Below are 21,474 nucleotides of genomic sequence, written 5' to 3' on the forward strand. Positions count from 1 at the left end.
CAGCCAGGGTAGGTCTCTAACTAAATACTGACACCTAGTGGTGAAAAGTAATAGCAGGGTATGAAGTTGGTCTGTGTCTTTTCTGTGACATTTTACAGAGGTGTTTAGAGCCAGCGCGGCATTACTGGCGTTTGACAAACTTTATAAACATATTGACCAACATTTTAAATACCACTGAATTTCAATGAATTCCTCAAAACTGATTTTGAATTCACATGTCTTTTTGCCAGAAAACAACAGTAATGAGAGATGCCACTCATGTACCTCTGACATTCATACATCAATGGTCAATGACAGTAGGTTAAGTTAAGTATTGGGTAATTAACACTAGACTACACTAGAGCTACCAGTCTATTAAACTACGGGTCGTCAAATGGGTTTTCTAGGCTGGTGGGTGGTTTAGGTTGGAGGGGGGGGGGGGGGGCAATATTATATTCTTTCATCGGGCCCAAAATCTCTAGCGGCGCCCCTGCATGTATTTATCAATACAATTCAGGGTAGTCTCTAAAAATGCATTCCAATGCCCGCCCGCCCAGTCGGTGGTGGTAAAGCGCCATTACATTGGGTTGCCAACTGCCTTAAAAACCCCACTGAAGAAGAAGAAAAAGAAGACCGTATGCAGTGATTCAAGGGACCAATATGGTGTGAGGACATTTCGGAGGTTTGTGAAGCTTGTTTTCTTCATGCTAGCATCGTGCGGTGCATTGAAAACATCTTGAATGCACAAATACATGGTCAAATGTATTCAGCATCAAATGTATAAATACAGTCAGTAGTAGAAGACGGCCATGTGAGTTGATTAAGTACGTTGTTGTATTGCTCCGAAGGGTCAGATTTAACAGTGAAAATGTATCGTGGTCGGCCTCCATCTCGAGGAGGGTATCCATCCTACGAGGACCGTGGTCCCCCGTCCCATGGTCCGCATCCTGGGCCCGGCCGGCCTTACCCTCGACCTCCTTTCAGAGAAGAAAGAGGTAGGCCTCGGCCTCCACACGACCACGGTTATCATGATCGTGGGCCTCCAGACCCCTACAGACGTTCTCCACCGCGTAGGAGGTATCCGTCTCCCAGTTCAGGAAGTCGCAGTTCAGGTGACTGGGACAGCGGGCCTCCGCCTCCGAGGGAAGTAAGTGCAACAGTAGATAATGAATACAAATAAATTGTTAACTTTCTATTTGTTTTCCATACTGCAAATCACTGAGACGCCCTATAATAACTTTACTAGCAGCGTGTAATCGTCGCTATAATCTGTTGTCCGACAGAGCAATGCAATGCCCGATGAACGCTTAAAACACTTTTAGCAGAGATCAACGTAATGCGATAATCATGTACACAACACGTCAGTGTTCGAACTACTCTCTTTGGTTCGAGTCATTTCATTCGGAATGATGCCACTGTGTAATCACTTCAGTCACCTACAGGTGGCAGCCATGGCAGCAGAATCATTACTAAACCCTCGGTTTTCGGTGACAGCTTAAAGTGCTCTGCACATTTCACAATAAATCATATCCATACTAAAGTGTCTACCAGAATGTGTCCGCAATACTTGTATAAGTCAATGCTAAAACCAGACGTTCAACAAATACTGTTCTCCGGGCACGAGAGTAAATGCAGGACCTTTTCTATAACAACGTCAGTGTGGACACAGATCACTAAGAGGGAACCATAAGCAGATATAGGAATGGACAATGTGGAAACGATTTCCAAAACAGGTTTGCTGCAGTAAGCAGATAATGTGTGTTACTCTGCACAATGTCTGTGGCCTTGATGTTGTTGGCGGGGGGGGGGGGGGGGGGTCATTCATGTTCTCACTTACCACCAGTGTCCATTGATGGTTGTGGTTCACTGCTCCAACAAAAATATCATGTCACAAGATCCGAATGAAATCATACCATAAATTCACATTATTGATAAGGGACTTACAGTGGGGGAAATAATTATTTGATCCCCTGCTGATTTTGTTAGTTTGCCTGATTACAAAGAAATGAGCGGTCTATAATTTTTATGGTACTTTTATTTTAACAAATAGAGACAGAATATCAACAAAGAAGTCCAGAAAAAACACATTATATAAAGTTATAAATTCATTTGCATTTGATCGAAGGAAATAAGTATTTGATCCCCTACAAACCAGCAAGAATTCTGGCTCATACAGACCGGTTATATGCCCATGAGGCACACAGATTACTCCTGTCACTTTAAGAAAGTACTCCTAATCTCCTAATTGTTATGGGTATAAAAGACACCTGTCAATAGAATCAATCTCTTCCATTCCAACCTCTCCACCACCATGGGCAAGACCAAAGAACATTCAAAGGACATCAGGGTAAGAGTTGAAGACCTGCACAAGGCTGGAATGGGCTACAAGACCATCAGCAAGAAAACCATTGGTAACACACTACACCGTAACAGATTGAAATCCTGCAGTGCCCGCAAGGTCCCCCTGCTCAAGAAGGCACATGTACAGGCCCATCTGAAGTTTGCCAATGAACACTTAAATGATTCAGAGAAGGCTTGGGAGAAGGTGATGTGGTCAGATGAGACCAAAATTGAACTCTTTGGCATAAATTCGACTCTTCGTGTTTGGAGGGAGAGAAATGCTGAATGCTACAATCCCAAGAACACCATCCCCACCGTCAAACACGGAGGTGGAAACATTATGCTTTGGGGTTGTTTCTCTGCTAAGGGCACAGGATGACTTCACTGCATTGAGGGGCCAATGGACGGGGCCATGTACCGTAAGATCTTGGACGAGAACCTCCTTCCCTCAGCCAGAGCACTGAGGATGAGTCGTGGATGGGTCTTCCAGCATGACAATGACCCAAAACATACGGCCAAGGCAACAAAGGAGTGGCTCAAGAAGAAGCACACTAAGGTCATGGAGTGGCCTAGCTAGTCTCCAGACCTTAATCCTATCGAAAATTTGTGGAGGGAGCTGAAGCTTCGAGTTGCCAAGCAAAAGCCTTGAAACCTTCAGGATTTGGAGAGGATCTGTAAAGAGGAGTGGACCAAAATCCCTCCTGTGATGTGTGCAAACCTGGTGACCAACTACAAGAAACGTCTGACTTCTGTGCTTGCCAACAAGGGTTTCTCCACCAAGTACTAAGTCATGTTTTGCTTGGGGATCAAATACTTATTTCCTTCGATCAAATGCAAATTAATTTATAACTTTATATAATATGTTTTTCTGGACTTCTTTGTTGATATTCTGTGTCTATTTGTTAAAATAAAAGTACCATAAAAATGATAGACCGCTCATTTCTTTGTAATCGGGCAAACTAACAAAATCAGCAGGGGATCAAATAATTATTTCCCCCACTGTATGTCAATGGCATTCACTCTAAGATATGAAAAGCTGAATTGCACGCACCTTCCTCAACCCCTTCAAATCTCCCCTCCAGACTTGGGTCATCTGGTAGGAGTTGCCATGAGACCCTGCCTCTTTTGTTCTCTTAATTAGGCCAGCCAAGTAGGCATTAATCACCTGAAGATAACCCACCACTATTGCCATTTTATTAACGCTGACATCCTAATCCTAAAACACACGCTAAAGATGCATTGTATTGACAAAATGAAGTGTAGTGTCATACAACTTTACACAGTATCTACTGTACAATTAACAATACTAGTAGGACTACAATATTGAACGTGTTTTACCTCACTCCAGTTTGTTCCCTGGTGCAAGACCTTCCAGCTTGCTGGAATACACCTTCTATGGCCCAATGCGGCTCCACAGGACATCCCTTCGCTTTCCTGCCCATATGTCAGCAATCACTGAAAAATATGCAAATGCATATCACAATGATGACAGAACTTAATGATAAGGGCATGCAAAAGGATGACTGAAATCCTTAAATGGACTGAAATAGCTCCAAACAAAAACCAACACAATGGTTTCAGCTTGATGGCAAGGGTATAGACTTGCCATTCAACCCATAGCAGAATTACTTGATTTTCTTTGTGCACAAAGGCATATGTGACTTTAAGTTGTTTTAAATGTCAGAAACACTAAGCCTACCTTGCGCACCACACCTTTGACGTGATAAAAATATTCACTTACGACTGTCATCATTGATGGTGAAGGTGCTGGAGGTGGTGCTAGTAGATGGGCGGGAACTGGTGCTGGTGGATGTGGAAAGAGAGGCCCTCTTAAATTTTCTTGGGATGCTCTCCTCTGGTTCCCGAGACTTTGTAAGATGATCTATATTCACCCTTGGGCGTGTGGCCTCATCAACCCCAACAAGGTCCGCACTCTTGCCCTTCAACTTCAGAATGTTGAAGGGTCCAAGCCTATCAGCTTCCCCACTTTGTGCTGCTGCTACAACCATGCACTACCAACTGAGCCACACTGAGATACTGACATGTATCTGTTACTTGATCAGTCCTTTTGGCCTGGCATTGAGGGCATTCTGCCACCTAAGGGACAAAGTACTGTATGAGTCCAACTGAAGGAGACTAACAATGACAAATGTCCTAAAGGACACAGTAGGTTCAGAGCAACTGTCGTAGAATTTAAATCATAGTATTTTGAAATAAAATACCGTTAACCAGAGCTGTTGATTCATTCAGAGACTTTATTCACAGAGAAATAAGCTGTTTCAGATTTGCAAAGTTGAACCCTGAGTTTTCGTCTGTCACCTGTTTTTATCGACTCTCATACAGGTCAACGCCTTCTATTCGACGTACCTCTGTTCCTGTCTACTTACACCAATAACATTCAAGAATTACATTTCGTCATCAAGGTGGGCTCCCCCACCTGCCCTGGCATCTCTTTGTCTACCTAAATCTTGATGAGCCTGGCTGATTTCAAAAGCCTTTTGTTCTGGCTGTTTACAACTTTGTTTATGACTTATTTACCCTAACTTTTAATTACTCTATCCTGGTTTCTGCAGCTTTAGATCCTTTCTTTTCTTCACCCATATCAAACCCCTCAATCTGACCTTACCCCTTCTGCCTGCATTCTTCAAATATTCTAAGACCATCTGTTTTCTTGTGACCTTTTCCCCTAGGTGTGGGATTACAACCCTTGTATGTCTTTAAATTTACCATACAACAAGGTGCAGGGAAATTACACACAGTCTCTCAACATTGGGAACAAATTACCTAAATGTAATACTCTGCACTCACCCTGGGACATTCCTGGTCAGTAGTAGCGCAGACCAATGGCATGCTGGGTCTTCTGGACACCACAGTGTGCCCCCATTGCACTGGCATGGAACTCAATGAAAAGAGAATTGGCCTCTGCCAATACCTTGACCAGGTACTCCATGTCTTTTTTCCTCCTATTTATGTAGTTAGAAAGTTACAACATATCAGAATGGGGGCTATGAGTGTCATTGGAATTGATTGTCATCATACAGTACCAGTCAAAAGTTTGGACACACCTTGCCAAGAGTGTGCAAAGCCGTCATGAAAGCAAAAGGTGGCTACTTTGAAGAATCTAAAATATAAAACATATTCTGGTTTGTTTAACACTTTTGTTTACTACATAATTCCATGTGTTCCTTCATAGTTTTCATGTCTTCAATATTAATCTACAATGTAGAAAATAATAAAAATAAAGAAAAACCATTGAATGAGAAGGTGTGTCCAAACTTTTGACTGGTACTATATGTAATATCCAATGCATGTTCCTCAACAGATGCTGATAATCAAGATCAATGAGTGGGCTTTGGCTGACAAGATTGCCAAAGTAATGCCATTGTCATTCACATCTAAGAATACTACATTGATTTATCTTAATGTTAGCATAAATGGTATTTTGTGATATTCACAGATCTGCACACCTTGCAAAGTTAACATGATATTGCGGATGACGACAGCATAACTATTATGAAGGGCAGGTGCTCCCAAATAAGATCTTTGCAATTCAGCATTGAGACAGGTGATCGTCACTCCTGCCTACATTTTCTATTACAGTATGGACATCATAATTTACCCTTTACACCAGTCGTTCACAGAGCGCAATTAGGCCTACACTGTTTAGTGTGGTGTACTGACACACTCTCATTCTGACAGGATTAACTTGTTTGACGCTGTACTGAAGGGGGAGCAATTCTGCCCCCCTTCCTTGAGATCCCTTCCCTCGATAGGACAGTTGGCTATGATCTCTCTAGTGTTCTCTCCGGAAGGTGTCAAAATTGTAGCGTCATCAGTATAGAATTGATGGGATGAATTCTGATTGGTTCCCTTGCAAACTGCTCCTAATTGAAATACTATGGTTGGAAGTCAGGGTATAAAACAGAATGTTATAGTCAGATTCTTTCTTTGTTCTGATGTGTGGTTCTCGTCTGAGCTGTGAGTAGTATTGTAAGAGTGACCTGTAGTCATCTCCCTACCTCTCTCTTTATCTGTCATTTACCATTGAGGGTAGAATGTAACATTGTTCTATGAAGTATTTGCCTTGTAATAATTGCATAAGTATACAGTATTATTAAAGCCTCATTCTATTTGACCATTCTTGCCCTAAATCAGCGCAAACTCAACAATTCTTTGCATATAGTGTTAATCTGACTCCAAGTAATTTAATTAATATTAAGATATACTTTAAGATATTAACAAAATAGTCAAATTTCCTTGCCAAACCTTCACATGGTAACTGCCATCCCAATAAGGCAGGTAGTACCATATCAGCGAAATGTGTGGACAACGGTGTACATGGGTGGCTATTGTACAATGCATTTTCTCAGTCGGATCTTGCTCTGCAAAGACAACTTCATCAGTATACAGACGTGGATATCAAGTAAATACCAAGTAGTTATGGTAGTTGGGCTTCCATGGCATGATGCCATCCCACGAACAACTCCAGGGCTTTTTTTTTTTTGAAGTTTTGAACTGAGTTCAGAGTGAGATTTTGTCGGCGGTGGGGGTCTGATCTGATAAATGACACATAAATTCATACAAATAAAAATATTTATTTAATTCAGCATTTTCCAAGTTCCATCGAGTGCCAAGCTGTTCCTGGTTTTGGTCTTGTTCAGTCCGACCATGGAGAAAACCCTCTCAGCGTCTGCATTCGAATGAGGGAGCACTAACACTAATGCAGCTATCTTAGAAAGCCTCCCAAACTGGCTCAAACCGGTCACCTTTGAAAAAAGGAACCAAGGGCATCTATTACTCAAATGCTTTGCTTTTATTATTTCAATTAATTATGTGTGTGTCATGTGGTGCCAAATATTTCTTACCTTGCTCTTTGTTGAGGACCCAAAACTCCTCAACATTAAAGGTGGTGAGATCTTGGGGATATCCATGAGCTGATACTCCAGGAACTCCTCACTCACCATGTTCTGTTCCTGTGGCCCATGGAAAGGAAGTAGTTCCTGAAATCTAAAAAGAGCACCATGTGTGAAGAACTGATTAAGGATTTGTTTTGTGACCATGGTCAAAATTAAACTTAAAGTATTCAATATGTTGAAATCCTGGAAAATGTGGAAACCCTTGCCTGTCTACGAAGTATAGGGCATCTTCCACCCCACACTCAGCCCTCTGCTGCACGTCAACAAATTTTACATGCTTCAGAAGGGCCTCCTTCAGGGGGTGTTGATGCCATACTCCACAGCCCTGACCAGAAACGCCACTGCTGCCTGCTGGAATAGCTGCACCTCCTGAGGTGTGATGCCTCAAGGAGCCTGTTGAGGGTAGCTCTGGTGGTGAAGCCAACATTTAGCTTTTCTCCTACCAGACAGAGAACAGAAAGAGAGAAAGCAAATTAAGTACAGGTAGTTTAAACAATATCTCAGAATCAAAATCACTTTTTACTCGCCAAATGCATCAGGTAGACACACAGGAATTTGACATGGCAATCAGATTAGATTAAATTAGATTCAACTTTGTCATTGTGCAGAGTACAAGTACAGAGACAACGAAATGCAGTGTCTAACCAGAAGTGCAAAAAAGCAGAAAAGTGCAGTGTGATCAGTATATACAGGTAGTGCAGTATAGTAGTGCAGTATATAAATTAGCAGTAGCATTATAAGCAGAATAAATAGGATGCAGGATGAACAGTGTAGCAGCGTATGAGCTGTATAGGCAATACAGTCTAGCAGTATGTATGTATTAACAGTAACATTTGGGTAATAACAGAATAAATATGGAATACAGTATAAACAGGTATTTACAGATATGTGCAGTGTATTAACAGTAGTATTAAGAAAATATAGGGATATGTGCATTATGAACAGTATAGACAGGTATGTACACTGTAGGGTAGTGCAATTGTCCGGGGGGTGCAGTGGTTGGTAGGCTGTCACCTAGGTGCAGAGTTCGAGTTCAGTAGGGTGACAGCCGCAGGGAAGAAGCTACCTCTGAACCTGCTGGTTCGGGTGCGGAGAGATCTGTAGCGCCTCCCGGAGGGGAGTGGGGTGAACAGTCTGTGGTTGGGGTGAGAAATGTCCTTGACGATGCTGCGTGCCTTACGCAAGCATCGTTTGCCCTGGACAGCCTCAATGGAGGGGAGTGAGGAACCGGTGATGCGTTGGGCAGGTTTCACCACCCTCTGCAGTGCTTTCCGGTCAGAGGCAGAGCAGTTGCCATACCATACTGTGACACAGTTGGTGAGGATGCTCTCGATGGTGCAGCGGTAGAAATTCACCAGGATCTGAGGAGACAGATGGACCTTCTTTAGTCTCCTCAGGAAGAAGAGACGCTGGTGAGCCTTCTTGATCAGTCTAGAGGTGTTGAGGGTCCAGGAGAGATCATCAGAGATGTGGACACCCAGAAACTTGAAGCTGGTGACTCGCTCCACCTCAGTCTCGTTGATGAGGATGGGGGTGTGTGTGCCAGCTTTTGACTTCCTGAAGTCCACAATGAGCTCTTTGGTCTTCCTGGTGTTGAGAGCCAGGTTGTTGTCGTTGCACCACACTGTCAGGTGCTGGACCTCCTCCCTGTAGGCCGACTCATCGTTGTTGCTGATGAGACCAATCACCGTTGTGTCGTCTGCAAACTTAACAATGGTGTTTGAGCCATGTACAGGTGTGCAGTCGTAGGTGAAGAGGGAGTAAAGGAGGGGGCTCAGCACACAGCCTTGTGTAACGCCGGTGTTCAGGGTGAGGGTTGAGGAGGTGTGGTTGTGTAGCCTAACAGACTGCGGCCTGTTGGTTAGAAAGTCCAGAATCCAGTTGCAGAGGGAGGAGTTGATGCCCAGTTGCCTGAGTTTGGAGATCAGTTTGGAGGGGATGATGGTGTTGAATGCTGAACTGAAGTCAATGAACAGCATTCTCACATAAGAGTTGGTATTGTCGAGGTGGGACAGGGCGGAGTGAAGTGCCGTTGAGATGGCATCCTCTGTACTCCTGTTCTGCCGGTAGGCGAATTGGAAGGGGTCCAGTGTGGGTGGTAAACAGGTCTTGAGTTGAGCTAAGACCAGCCTCTCGAAGCACTTCATGATGATGGGGGTGAGTGCAACTGGGCGGAAGTCATTTAAGCTCGTTGCAGTGGAGTGTTTTGGCACCGGCACGATGGAGGTGGTTTTGAAGCACGCGGGGACAGCTGCTTGGGCTAGGGACAGGTTGAATATCAGTCCAAACCTCAGTCAGCTGCACAGCACAGGCCCTGTGTTATATTCAAGATTCATTATTTGTCACGTGCACAGTGAAATGCAAAAGTGACAGTGCCACAGAGTAGTGCAACAATACAATACGTTTTAAAATACAATAAAATAAAAATAGAAGTACTAAAAAATATACAGTATGGACAGTATAAACAATATGAACAGTATAACCGGTAAGCATATAAGTAAGCAATATAAATAGCAGATGGATGACTGTGTGTGCATATGTGTTAAGATGACAGTGCATGTGTGAGTGTCTTGATGGGGGCACTGGTGGGGTCATCGTTGACGATTCTGATGGCGTGGGGGAAGAAACTCAGCCTTAGCCTCTCTGTTCTTGCTGCATGACAGCGGAGGCGTTTTCCTGACCGCAGCGGCTGGAACAGTCCATGTTTCGGGTGGTGAGGATCCTTCATAATCCTGCAGGCTCTGGTCCTACACCTCCTGGTGTACAGAACATGGAGAGGGGGGGTTGGAGCTCCCATGGTTTTTTCCGCCAGGCGTACCACCCTTTGCAGAGCTCGCCTGTCCTGGGCCGTGCTGTTACCGTACCAGACGGTGATGTTGCCAGCCAGGATGCTCTCCACAGTAGAAGGACTGAAGGATCCTCTGGGAGACTCTGAATTTCCTCAGTTGCCTGAGATGGAACAGGCGCTGCCTTGCCTTTCCCACCAGAGAACTGATGTGGGTAGTCCAGGTCAGGTCTTCTGAGATGTGGACTCCCAGGTATTTAAAACTGCTCACCCTGTCCACAGCAGTCCCTCCGATGTCCAGTGGTGTGTAGGCCCTTTTTTGTGCTCTCCCGAAGTCCACAATCAGCTCTTTTGTCTTGGAGACATTCAGGATGAGGCTGTTCTCCTGACACCAGAGTGACAGGTCCGCCACCTCGTCCAGGTAGCCTTTCTCATTGTTATCTGAGATCAGCCCCACCACGACCGTGTCGTCCGCAAACTTGATGATGGAGTTTTCGCTGGACTTAGCCACACAGTCGTGGGTGTACAGGGAGTAGAGGAGGGGACTAAGGACACAGCCCTGGGGGGACCCTGTGCTCAGTGTGAGTGAGCTGGAGGTGTGTCTACCCACCCTGACCACCTGTGGCCTGGCCGTCAGAAAGTCCAGGATCCAGGCACACAGGGGAATGTTCAGTCCTAGGCCAATCATCTTATCAGCCAGTCTGGTGGGGACTATGGTATTGAACGCTGAGCTATAGTCTATAAACAGCATTCTCACACAGCCCCCCTTCTGCCTGTCAAGGTGAGAGAGAGTGGTGTGGAGGACCTGGGAAACTGCATCGTCTGTAGATCTGTATGCGAACTGCAGTGGGTCCAGGGTCGGAGGGAGGGAGGAGCAGATGTAATCCTTAATCAGCCTCTCGAAGCACTTCATGACCACTGAGGTTAGAGCCACGGGTCTGTAGTCATTCAAGCAGGCTGGGGAGGTGATCTTGGGCACAGGGACGATAGATGATCTTTTAAAACAGGTGGGAACTACTGAATTAGCCAGTGAGAGGTTGAATATAGTGGTGAACACAGGAGCTAGCTGGTTAGCACAGGTCTTAAGTACTCTCCCAGGTATGCCATCTGGGCCAGCAGCTTTCCTTGTATTCACCTTCAGCAGAGCCCTCCTCACGTCGTGTTCCGTCACGGAGAGTGCTTGCTCTGCCCCAGCGTGTGAACTCCCATCAGCCACGCTAGCCAGCGCTCTGACGTTGTTGTTGTTAGCCGGCGCGCTAGCGGTGGTGTTGCCAGCCTCAAACCGTGCATAAAAAGAGTTCAGGTCTTCGGCTAGGGAGGCATCTGCACTTCCGGTTGAGGAGGGTGTGTGCCGGTAATCCGTAATAGATCGTAGTCCTCGCCATAGTCCCCTGGTGTCGTTGCTCTCCATCTGCGCCTGCATTCTGTCTGCGTATCTCCTCTTGGCGGCTTTCACTGCCCTTCGCAGTTTGTAGGACTCCGCTTTATACTCCTCCATGCTGCCGGATGCCAGCCCGGAGTTGTAAGCGGCGGTGCGGGCCCTCAGAGCGGCACGGATGGAGCTGTCGACCCAGGGTTTCTGGTTGGGGTAGATCTTTACCGTTGTCGTTGGTACGATGTTATCGGCTAATGTAGAGATGAAGTCCAAGACGGTCTCTGTAAACTCGCTGACATCGCTGGAACTTGATTGAAACATATCCCAGTCGACGTCACTCAGCGCGTCTTGTAGCGCGGCCTCTGATTGGTCGGACCACCGCATTCCCTCCCTTTTCACGACCGCTACCTGTTGGATCCTCTGTTTGTAAACAGGCATCAACAGAATGGCGCAGTGATCTGATTTCCCAAAGGGAGGGTGGGAAACAGCTTTGTACCCATTCTTAAACTGAGTATAACAATGGTCCAAAGTTCTATCTCCCCTGGTGGCACACTTGATGTGTTGACGGAAGTTAGGCATAACTTTTTTAAGGTTAGCCCGATTGAAATCACCTGTTACTATCATCGCCGCCTCAGGGTGGTTGCTCTGATGCCGGCACAGCGTATCATGTAGGGTCGATAGCGCTGCCTCGGTGTTGGCCTGTGGTGGAATGTAGACGGCTGTGATGATGATTGAGCTAAACTCCCGGGGAAGGTAGAATGGGCGGCATGAGATGGTCAGATGCTCCAGGTCAGCCGAGCAGGACTGAGAAAGCGTCGTTACGTTGTTAGGGTTACACCAGTTGTTGTTGGTCATGAAACAAACTCCACCACCCTTGGATTTGCCGGACTCCTCCGTTCTATCCGCCTGGAAAACAGAGAAGGACTCGGAAGGGCAGATGACTCGGTCCGGTACCAACGAGGTAAGCCATGTCTCTGTTAGACAAAGGATGTTACAGTCTCTTACGTCTCGCTGGAAAGTAATCCTCGCCCTTAGATCATCCATCTTGTTCTCCAGAGACTGGACATTAGCAAGAAGTATGCTAGGCAGAGGTGGACGGTGGGCCTGAGCTCTCAGCCGGTTCCGAATGCCTGCCCGCTTTCCCCGGTGTTTCCTCCTCTTTTTTGGCGCGCTCCCATTGTTGTTATCGTGGGGGGTCCTTCTGATCTCCGCCGGCCACGCCGTGTCAATAGAATAATTATCCAAAATACTTGGTCTTAAGTTGTAGTTTAAATGTAGAAGTGTGTCCTTGTCGTAGGATATCAGTGCCAGTGAGTTTCTCACAATGAGAAAATTTAGAAAACACATAAAAGCTAAAAAAACGCACATCCTCTGCGGAGCTCCCACAACGGCGACCGGCATCGGCGGCGCCATTTTGACAATTATATCGCCATTTTGACAATTATAGGGCGTCTGGGGATCCCCAGACGCCCTGAGGATGCGTCTGGGGATCCCATCAGGACCAGCAGCCTTGCGTGCAATCAGCACTTTAACTCAAAACTAGACAGACAAACAGTAAGTGCACATAGATTCTAGATATGCATAGATATGCACAACAAGTGCAAGTGGTTGAAGGTATTCCTCTATGTAAGCATGCTATTTTACCCATAGACTACATATACATGTTATGCCTTTTCCATCACATCAGAGATATCACCCAACTCATAACAACAATCTTCCCAAAAAGTATATTTGAGGTCAATGAGCTCAATGAGCATAAGGTTTATCTCCTTATGTGAGACTTGAAAGTATTACCTGGCAGTTGGTTTAGTGGGTCCTTGTAGAGAATGTCATGGACTTGTCGGCCCTGTAGTGCTAACGGCTTCATGAACCTCGCACACAGTTTCATGATGAACTTCGTCATCTGTAAATTTGTAGTTCATAAAAGATTTCCATGTATTACTTGAAAAAGGACATATCAGCCAATGAAAAATAAGCAGACATACTTGGCAGCAGGATAGCCCAACCCTTGCATTTTACCTCTCCATGGAGCTGGAAGATGGAAGACCTTTCTCTCTGGAGGAGGAGGTTCAGTGTGGTGAACATTGGCAGCATTGCTTGAAAGAAGAGGAGGTAGACTTCAGTCAGGGGGTTGGAAAATGCATCCACCAGCCTTCTAAACCTTGGTTGTTTCTCATCTGTAAATAAAAACAGATTACGCTTAAAAGTACATATTTAGTGTGGTGTAATGCACCTGTACTACTGTCAATGAAATAAGCAACATACTTAAAGACTTAAAATAGCTGGTAAGTGGCCCATACTGCCGCAGAATTCAACAAAGAGCACTGCTGCAGAACCTCTCCAGGCTTAACCATCGCACTGAAATGTGCAGCAGCATTTCCATGTACTCGCTCCCATGGAAGTCACAAAATTCTGGAATAGAGATAGATATATATATATATAGATATATATATAACATCAATAGCAAACAAATAAAAAATTTCTGCATTTTGTTGTATAACAGTAGAGCTGGTTGAATCACAAACCTGCCAGGTAACCTTTACGGTTGGTGCTTCCCTTAAACCAGTACCCAACATCCACAGTCAGATCCTCTGGATCAAATCCGGATATCTGCAATACATGAATTCAAAGATTTATTACAACACTATACAGCAAACTGTTTTACTTGGCATTGGGCTTAACAGATTGGTAATATAAAGTGTACATGTTTGAACTTACTTCCAAAAACTTCTGCCCTGCATGTTTGGCAGTGTTGTGGATAATATGACAGGGGCATCCATGTATGTAAATGCTGCCATTTTCCCTCAGCATTCTGGCTGCAATTGAATTTTTGGCACCTGTATTTACAGGAGCATTATCAATTGAGAGACCTACACAATTTCTCCAAGGGATGTTACTTTCCTGCAAGGTGTCATTGATTTTTTTTATAAATCACTTCAGCAGTGCCACAGCTCCGTCCACTGGTGGTGCACATATCAAGGAATCTGTGCACAACTTTGTTGGTGTCAAATATTCTCACTGTGAGGGGATTCATCTTCTCTAGACCTGTAACAATAAGGCGCATAACTAAACCTACATGTTGTTCAAAAATTGTATGAGTGCGCATGTAGAAATGGATACAAACATACAAATTACTGGTAGTTGTTAAACTCATACCAGTATCATTTGAGCCATCTGTGACAAGTGTGAAGGGATTCTCTCTCATTTTCATCACCAGTTCCTTCTTGAAATGTGGTGCCACTGCTTCATTTATGATGCACGTTGTTTTGGTGTTTGCGCTCTTAAAGCTCTGAGCCGTGGGGGAGTCTCTAAAACATTCTTTGTACAAGGGGCTGAAATGGTCAGCAACGGCAAATGGAACATTGTGCTGCACCATTGCAACTGCAACCTTCACCTCAGCTCTCCTGGTCTGCAATAGAAACAATTGATTAAATAATCATAAACATTAGATAAGTTTTCATGGTAATATAACCAACAATTTGAAGGAAAATGCAATTCATCAAACATTGCCACCAGCCTTTTGGTTTTCCTGTGCTATGTACCTTGGCCTCTTGTACACTCATGCCTCCAACAGAAGTTGCTGGCGTGTAGAACTGTGCTACACTGCTGGCTGAGTTTAGAGCCTGTTCTTTGGCTCGATGTCCCTTGCCTTCCACATGCCTGCTTGTGTCCCTCACGCCTTGATGGGCACAGGAGTTCTCTTGTCTGCAGACTGAGCACCAGTAGAAGGAGCTGGTGGTTCCCATTGTGATGAATGGCCATCGGGTTGACCATTCCTTCTTAAAGAAACACCTATAGGTGGCTGCTCCACTTACTCCTCTCTTTTTCCCTGTTTCCAGTGGCTTCTCCACTGTCTCTTCTATGGTGTCCTCCACAGTCTCTTCCACTGACTCATCCTCTACTGACACCCTAGCTGTCTCCTCCACTGCCTCCACTACTGCCTTCTCCACAGTCTCCTCCTCTGACCTGGCCACCTTTTTAGGGAGCTGATCCTTCAGAGCGAAGCATGAAAGAATGCTCATTTGCCTCTTCCCTGACATCTTTGGCCTAAGAGAAAAGCTTTGTGAATAATGGGTCCTGAACTAAGACTAAAAAACAAGTGTCAGTATAGCTGCTGAAATTAGCAGGGATTCAACTGGCTAGCTAGGCTGGTTCACACACTCTGGTCAAACTGTTAGCTAACATTACTGATTACCAGCTGCCTGGACACACTATTCCCCAGCAACGGAAATCAAATGATGAGATGATTTACTGTACTCATAGGATATGGTCTTCTCCCACGTCGATCAGTCTGTAGCTATTTCGGCGAGATGTGAATCAATGCGTGCTGTCCTCTTCTGTAGCTACTTCAGCGAGCGCGTGAATCAATGTCATTGTCCTCGTTGGAATCAGAATGTAACCTTGTTTTAGCGGGAATATCTAAATCTTACCCGCATACAGCAATGCTATTTTTTGATTGGCTGTTCTTTTTATTTGATTAGCTGGTGCGTGGCAGGCGCCTCCTGAACTGTACGGGGAACCCACTTGATTCCTACCTGTTCCACTGTTATAAAAAAATAGCGTCGCAACTTGGTGGGCGTTATCCTGGTAATTTCTCTGCGTGAGAAATACAAGGTGTGGCGTGTGAACTGGTTGAAATGCGTGTGTCTCACGCCCAATGCATGAGACTTGAGAGCTTTGCAACTCTGTGATTTGCGTCTTTCATAGTTGCTTAGACGGATTGACAGATGCTTCTGTAAAAGCTGGTGGTGTAACTATTGATCGTAACAGACCTTGTGTTTTTTCTTCTTCACATTACATACAATGTCTGTCAGGAAACAAGATGGCGCACGCATCGCGACGCTCGGTGTCTCTCCAGAGTTTGCGAATGAGTGGTTATTTGCTTGTTTATTTCAAGTATTCTCGCTAAAACAGTTTAGCATACATATCGTACAGCCGACGAGAACTTTTGGACATCGGTTCCGGCATTCCAGACATCTTTATCGACGTAATACCTGAGATTGCCAAAACAGCGGGACCAGCTAACTCCGCTACACCGACCGGAAGCAACCCCAGACCGGCTCGGAAACGTAAACACAGGCGAGGGAGCCGAGGTGGGCTGAGAGCGAGGCTCAAGCTAACTCCACACCGACTCTCACTACCTAGCCTTTTCCTCACCAATGTTTGTTCCCTGGCGAACAAGATGGATGAGCTGCGGATCACCACACACAAATGGATTATGGACTTTAATATCATGGTTCTCACGGAAACCTGTCTCAACAGCGAGGTACCCGACAACGCTATCGAGCTAGCAGGGCGCTACGTCCTCCGAGCAGACAGAACAGCGGGTGAGACCAGAGGTGGAGGTTTGTGCATTTATGTGAACAAGACGTGGTGCACGGACACTACCATCACCGAGAGTCACTGCTCAGCTAACCTAGAGTTTCTCATGGTTAAGTGTAGACCTTTCTATCTGCCCAGAGAGTTCACATCCACTGTTATCACGGCAGATGTGTCATGCCCCACCAGAGGAGACAGGACATTGGACCATGTATATACTAGCATGGCTGATGCTTACAAAGCCGTTCCCCTCCCCCACCTCGGTCAATCTGATCACCTCATTGTTCCTACTGCCCAAGTACTCAGCACTCATCAAACGGGTGAAACCTACAGTGAGGACAGTCAAGGTCTGGCCAGAGGGAGCTGACTCAGCGCTCCAGCAGCGTTTTGGAAACACTGACTGGGGTGTGTTTGCCACACAGGCCACCCATGACTCCCACACGGACATTGACTCGTATGCCTCCTCTGTTCTGGACTACATCAATTCCAACATCAACAGTGTCACCACCCTCAAACGGATTACCACTTTCCCTAATCAGAAGCCATGGATGAACAGTGAGGTCCGACTCCTGCTGAAGGCACGCGACATTGCTTTCAGATCAGGTGATGCTCAGGCCTATAGCTCATCCAGGGCTAACCTGCAGAGGGGCATCAAAAAGGCCAAGCACAACCACAAGCTAAGGATCGAGGATCACTTCAAGAACGACTCCACTAACACCTCCCCCCCCTCCATCGACGCCTCCTTGCCTGATGAGCTGAACCACTTCTATGGCCGCTTTGACAGGGACAACAAGGAGGTGGCCATCAAGGCTGTGCTCCCTGCAGATCACCAGCCCCTCACTCTCTCTCCCACCGACGTGTGTGCGGCACTGAGCAGGACTAATGCACGCAAGGCTGCTGGTCCTGATGGCATCCCCGGACGTGTCCTCAGGGCCTGTGCTGTGCAGCTGACTAAGGTTTGGACTGACATTCAACCTGTCCCGAGCCCAAGCAGCTGTCCCCGCGTGCTTCAAAACCACCTCCATCGTGCCAAAACACTCCACTGCAGCGAGCCTTAATGACTTCCGCCCAGTTGCACTCACGCCCATCATGAAGTGCTTCGAGGGGCTGGTCCTAGCTCAACTCAAGACCTGTTTACCACCCACACTGGACCCCTTCCAATTCGCCTACCGGCAGAACAGGAGTACAGAGGATGCCATCTCAATGGCACTTCACTCTGCCCTGTCCCACCTTGACAATAGCAACACCTATGTGAGAATGCTGTTCATTGACTTCAGTTCAGCTTTCAACACCATCATCCCCTCCAAACTGATCACCAAATTCAGCGAACTGGGCATCAATTCCTCCCTCTGCAACTGGATTCTGGACTTCCTAACCAACAGGCCGCAGTCTGTTAGGCTACATAACCACACCTCCTCAACCCTCACCCTGAACACCGGCGTTCCACAAGGCTGTGCGCTCAGCCCCCTCCTTTACTCCCTCTTCACCTACGACTGCACACCGGTACATGGCTCGCAGACGACACAACGGTGATTGGTCTCATCAGGAAGTCAAAAGCTGGCACACACACCCCCATCCTCATCAACGGGACTGAGGTGGAGCGAGTCACCAGCTTCAAGTTTCTGGGTGTCCACATCTCTGAGGATCTCTCCTGGACCCTCAACACCTCTACCCTGATCAAGAAGGCTCACCAGCGTCTCTTCTTCCTGAGGAGACTAAAGAAGGTCCATCTGTCTCCTCAGATCCTGGTGAACTTCTACCGCTGCACCAACTGTGTCACAGTATGGTATGGCAACTGCTCTGCCTCTGACCGGAAAGCACTGCAGAGGGTGGTGAAAACTGCCCAACGCATCACCGGTTCCTCACTCCCCTCCATTGAGGCTGTCCAGGGCAAACGATGCTTGCGTAAGGCACGCAGCATCGTCGAGGACATTTCTCACCCCAACCACAGACTGTTCACCCCACTCCCCTCCGGGAGGCGCTACAGGTCTCTCCGCACCCGAACCAGCAGGTTCAGAGGAAGCTTCTTCCCTGCGGCTGTCACCCTACTGAACTCCAACTCTGCACCTAGGTGACAACCTACCAACCACTACTGTTAATACACTGCACATCTGTACATATGTTTATACTGTTCATACTGCATTCCATATTTATTCTGTTTATTTACTTTGCTTTAATGTTACTGTTAGTACATGGGCGATTCTTCAACTACAGGCACTTTTGGCCTTGTGAACTTGAGGGGGAAAAAAAGTGTTCAAATCTAAATTGTCACAGTCTAACAGGTTAATATAACTAGTCTAGTTTCATGATCCATAAGAGAACGCACTAACATTACAAGACAAATTGGTGTTTTTTTACATATTGTCCGACCCGCATTGAACAAATGTAATTTCCATCACATGTAAACATTTGATTATTATTTTAAAAAAGTATGATATACATCATTTCTCAACAGTGTAAGACCACTTTCACACAGTTTTACCAGTTTATTCCTATATTGCAATTACCATACATTTGTGGATTAGGTAAATTAATTGAGATGAGGACCAAACACAAAGCTTACATCCACCACAACCTGAAATATAATATTGGATTGGTTAGATACATTTCAGGAAATAACTACTTGTGTTATTACATTAAGTGGAACATTATCCCATAAACTATGCAGAAGTTTTTAATGAGTGATTAGAATTTTGTAACTATTTTTAAAAAAAGGTATGAGGTGGTGGAAATGACTGGGTCATTTCTGGGTCATTTCTGGGTCAACCCCTCTTTCTTTTTTCCTCAGGTATCTCTCCCTGTCTCTTTTCAGTCGCTCTTCATATTTGACAGGGTCCTCTTTTATTCTGTCCCTATAGGCCTGAGATCTTTCTGCAGTAGAGGTCCGCGGCATCTTAAAAATAGATGAAAATGCATTTCAACAAATATGCATTTGAATAAAACATTAACATTGTACATTTTAATAAATAAATGACACATGTAGCCTCACAATCTATGAATTGCACCTTGTAAGCATAAATGTAATTTCCACCTCACCTTTGTCATTTCCACCCAAGAAGGTAATGTGTTGGAAATGACAATCTTACAGTATTTTGTAAAAAAATCCAAGCTAGCATCACAGATTAGTTATGAATTGGTACCTAGCATTTCATGCATGCAAAATACATCTATGTACGTTAAAAAATCGATTTATTTACAAACTCAATTGATGTTACGTCATGTTTGGAAATTACATACAATAAAAATATTTTCATTTCAAGCAATATTTACCTTGAGTTTTCTTCAAAAGTTGGTGAAGAAATCCAAAATATCCTCCATATCAGACATGTGCTGTGATGTCACTGTTCATCTCCATAGAAACTACCCAAACCATCTTTCATACAAACTTTTTAAAGGGGCAATACTGTGGGACAACTACATTTTGTATATAAAATCTAGGGCTGTCAAATGATTAACATTTTTAATCAGATTAATCACAGCTTAAAAATTAATTAATCATGATTAATCACCATTCGATTCGGTCCAAAATATGCCATTTACTTCTGTATATTGTTGCGGGAATTGAAAGATAAATGACAGAAGGCGGATATATACATTTAACATACAATATGTATGTATGTATGCATGTTTATTATAATAACATCCACAGTGTGGTATTAATATTGAAAAATATACACCAAACTGCTGTACAATGACAACATTGTTATTGCTATTCCTCGAAACAAAGTAGGGATGGTGTTAAGAACATTCTTTTTGTAACACACTTACTTGGCCATTAGCCAAGCCATTTCTCTTATTTGAATGAAACCTTTTTCTTTTCTTTTTTACAATAACATTTCCTTGTCAAAATAGGAAAACAAAATAGGGTGGTGTCTCTTTCTGTAACACACTTTCTAGCCATCTTAGCCATTTCTCTTCAACAAAGGAAAAACAAAAAACAAAGACATTCTCTTTTTTTATCTTTTCTATCAAACCAAAAGAACATGGCCTACACATTTACATGTGGCCCTCTTCTCTACTCATCCTTTAGCCAGTTGCTGAGGCAAACCAACTTGTCCACATTTTCTGAGAGTAAAGCTGACCGCTTCTTTTGCACAATGTGACCTGCTAGTGAGAAGAGTCTTTCACATGGAACTGAGGATGCAGGAGTGGCTAGATATTTCCGAGCCAGCGGGGTCAGCTTGTCATGGGCTCCTGCATGTGATGACCACCACTGCAAGGGACAGTCCGTCATATCAATGGTGGGCTCTGCTCTGTACCTGTGTAAGGCTCTGTCAGGCTGTACCTCTTCTTCATCTGATTCTGAATCTGAGCCCAGCTGTAGAAGAAGGTTCATTTTCTTCTTGGGTGGCCCATCTTCAGAAGTGTGTGGAGATCTTGTAGGTGATTCACGTAGCAGGTCTCCAAGTGTGGTCCACACCTCTTCTCTGTCTGCCTTGGGCACGCTCTTCAAGTCTTTAAAACGTGGATCCAGTGCGGTTGCAATCTTGAGCCATGCATTGTTGGTGTGTTCTTGGCGGGAGGCTAGGTCTTCCTTGAATTGTCTTAAATCTCAACACGTATGCAGGGTCCTCATCAGAAACTTCCATTACACGGCGCAAGTGGCAGAGGGCAGGTAGTACCACTGAGCAGGAGACGTAGGCCTCCCCACCCAGGATCTGAGTCACATACCTGCAGTGGGACAGACAGACACACAAGTAAATTACTTGAACGCAAGTCGTTGCATTTAATAGTAGATTAACGTTTGGTTTAATAATTTA

At 45.1% G+C, this 21,474-nt stretch overlaps 2 protein-coding genes across 5 annotated transcripts in view; one reads left to right on the forward strand and one right to left on the reverse strand.

The window, feature by feature from the left end:
- The first annotated feature begins 629 nt into the window (after positions 1–629).
- The window catches only part of LOC310823570 (zinc finger protein 318-like), a 60,618-nt gene continuing 39,773 nt past the window's right edge, over positions 630–21,474 (forward strand). For all 3 annotated transcript variants that reach the window (XR_014554952.1, XM_083696446.1, XM_083696447.1), the window contains exons 1-2: positions 630–661; positions 828–1,126. Coding sequence is in view for 2 of the 3 variants with exons in the window: in XM_083696446.1 (XP_083552572.1) it covers positions 848–1,126 (279 nt within the window). In the remaining variant the exon portion in view is untranslated. The remainder of the gene's footprint in view (positions 662–827; positions 1,127–21,474) is intronic.
- LOC310823576 (uncharacterized protein) lies at positions 7,634–15,747 on the reverse strand. 2 transcript variants are annotated; one of them, XM_083696463.1, is made up of 6 exons: positions 15,648–15,747; positions 14,552–14,804; positions 14,114–14,232; positions 13,921–14,005; positions 13,415–13,572; positions 7,634–7,674 (listed from the first exon to the last, which is right to left on the reverse strand). In XM_083696463.1, exons 1-6 carry the CDS (start codon positions 15,654–15,656, stop codon positions 7,663–7,665), a joined length of 636 nt encoding a protein of 211 aa, XP_083552589.1. In that variant the 5' UTR covers positions 15,657–15,747; the 3' UTR covers positions 7,634–7,662. The 2 variants fall into 2 exon arrangements, 1 of the variants encoding a protein (XP_083552589.1); XR_014554955.1 differs by lacking the exon at positions 7,634–7,674 and having other exon boundaries at positions 13,401–13,572; positions 14,114–14,440.

This window comes from Argentina silus, assembly GCF_951799395.1.
Source record: "Argentina silus genome assembly, chromosome: Y".
NCBI lineage: Eukaryota > Metazoa > Chordata > Actinopteri > Argentiniformes > Argentinidae > Argentina > Argentina silus.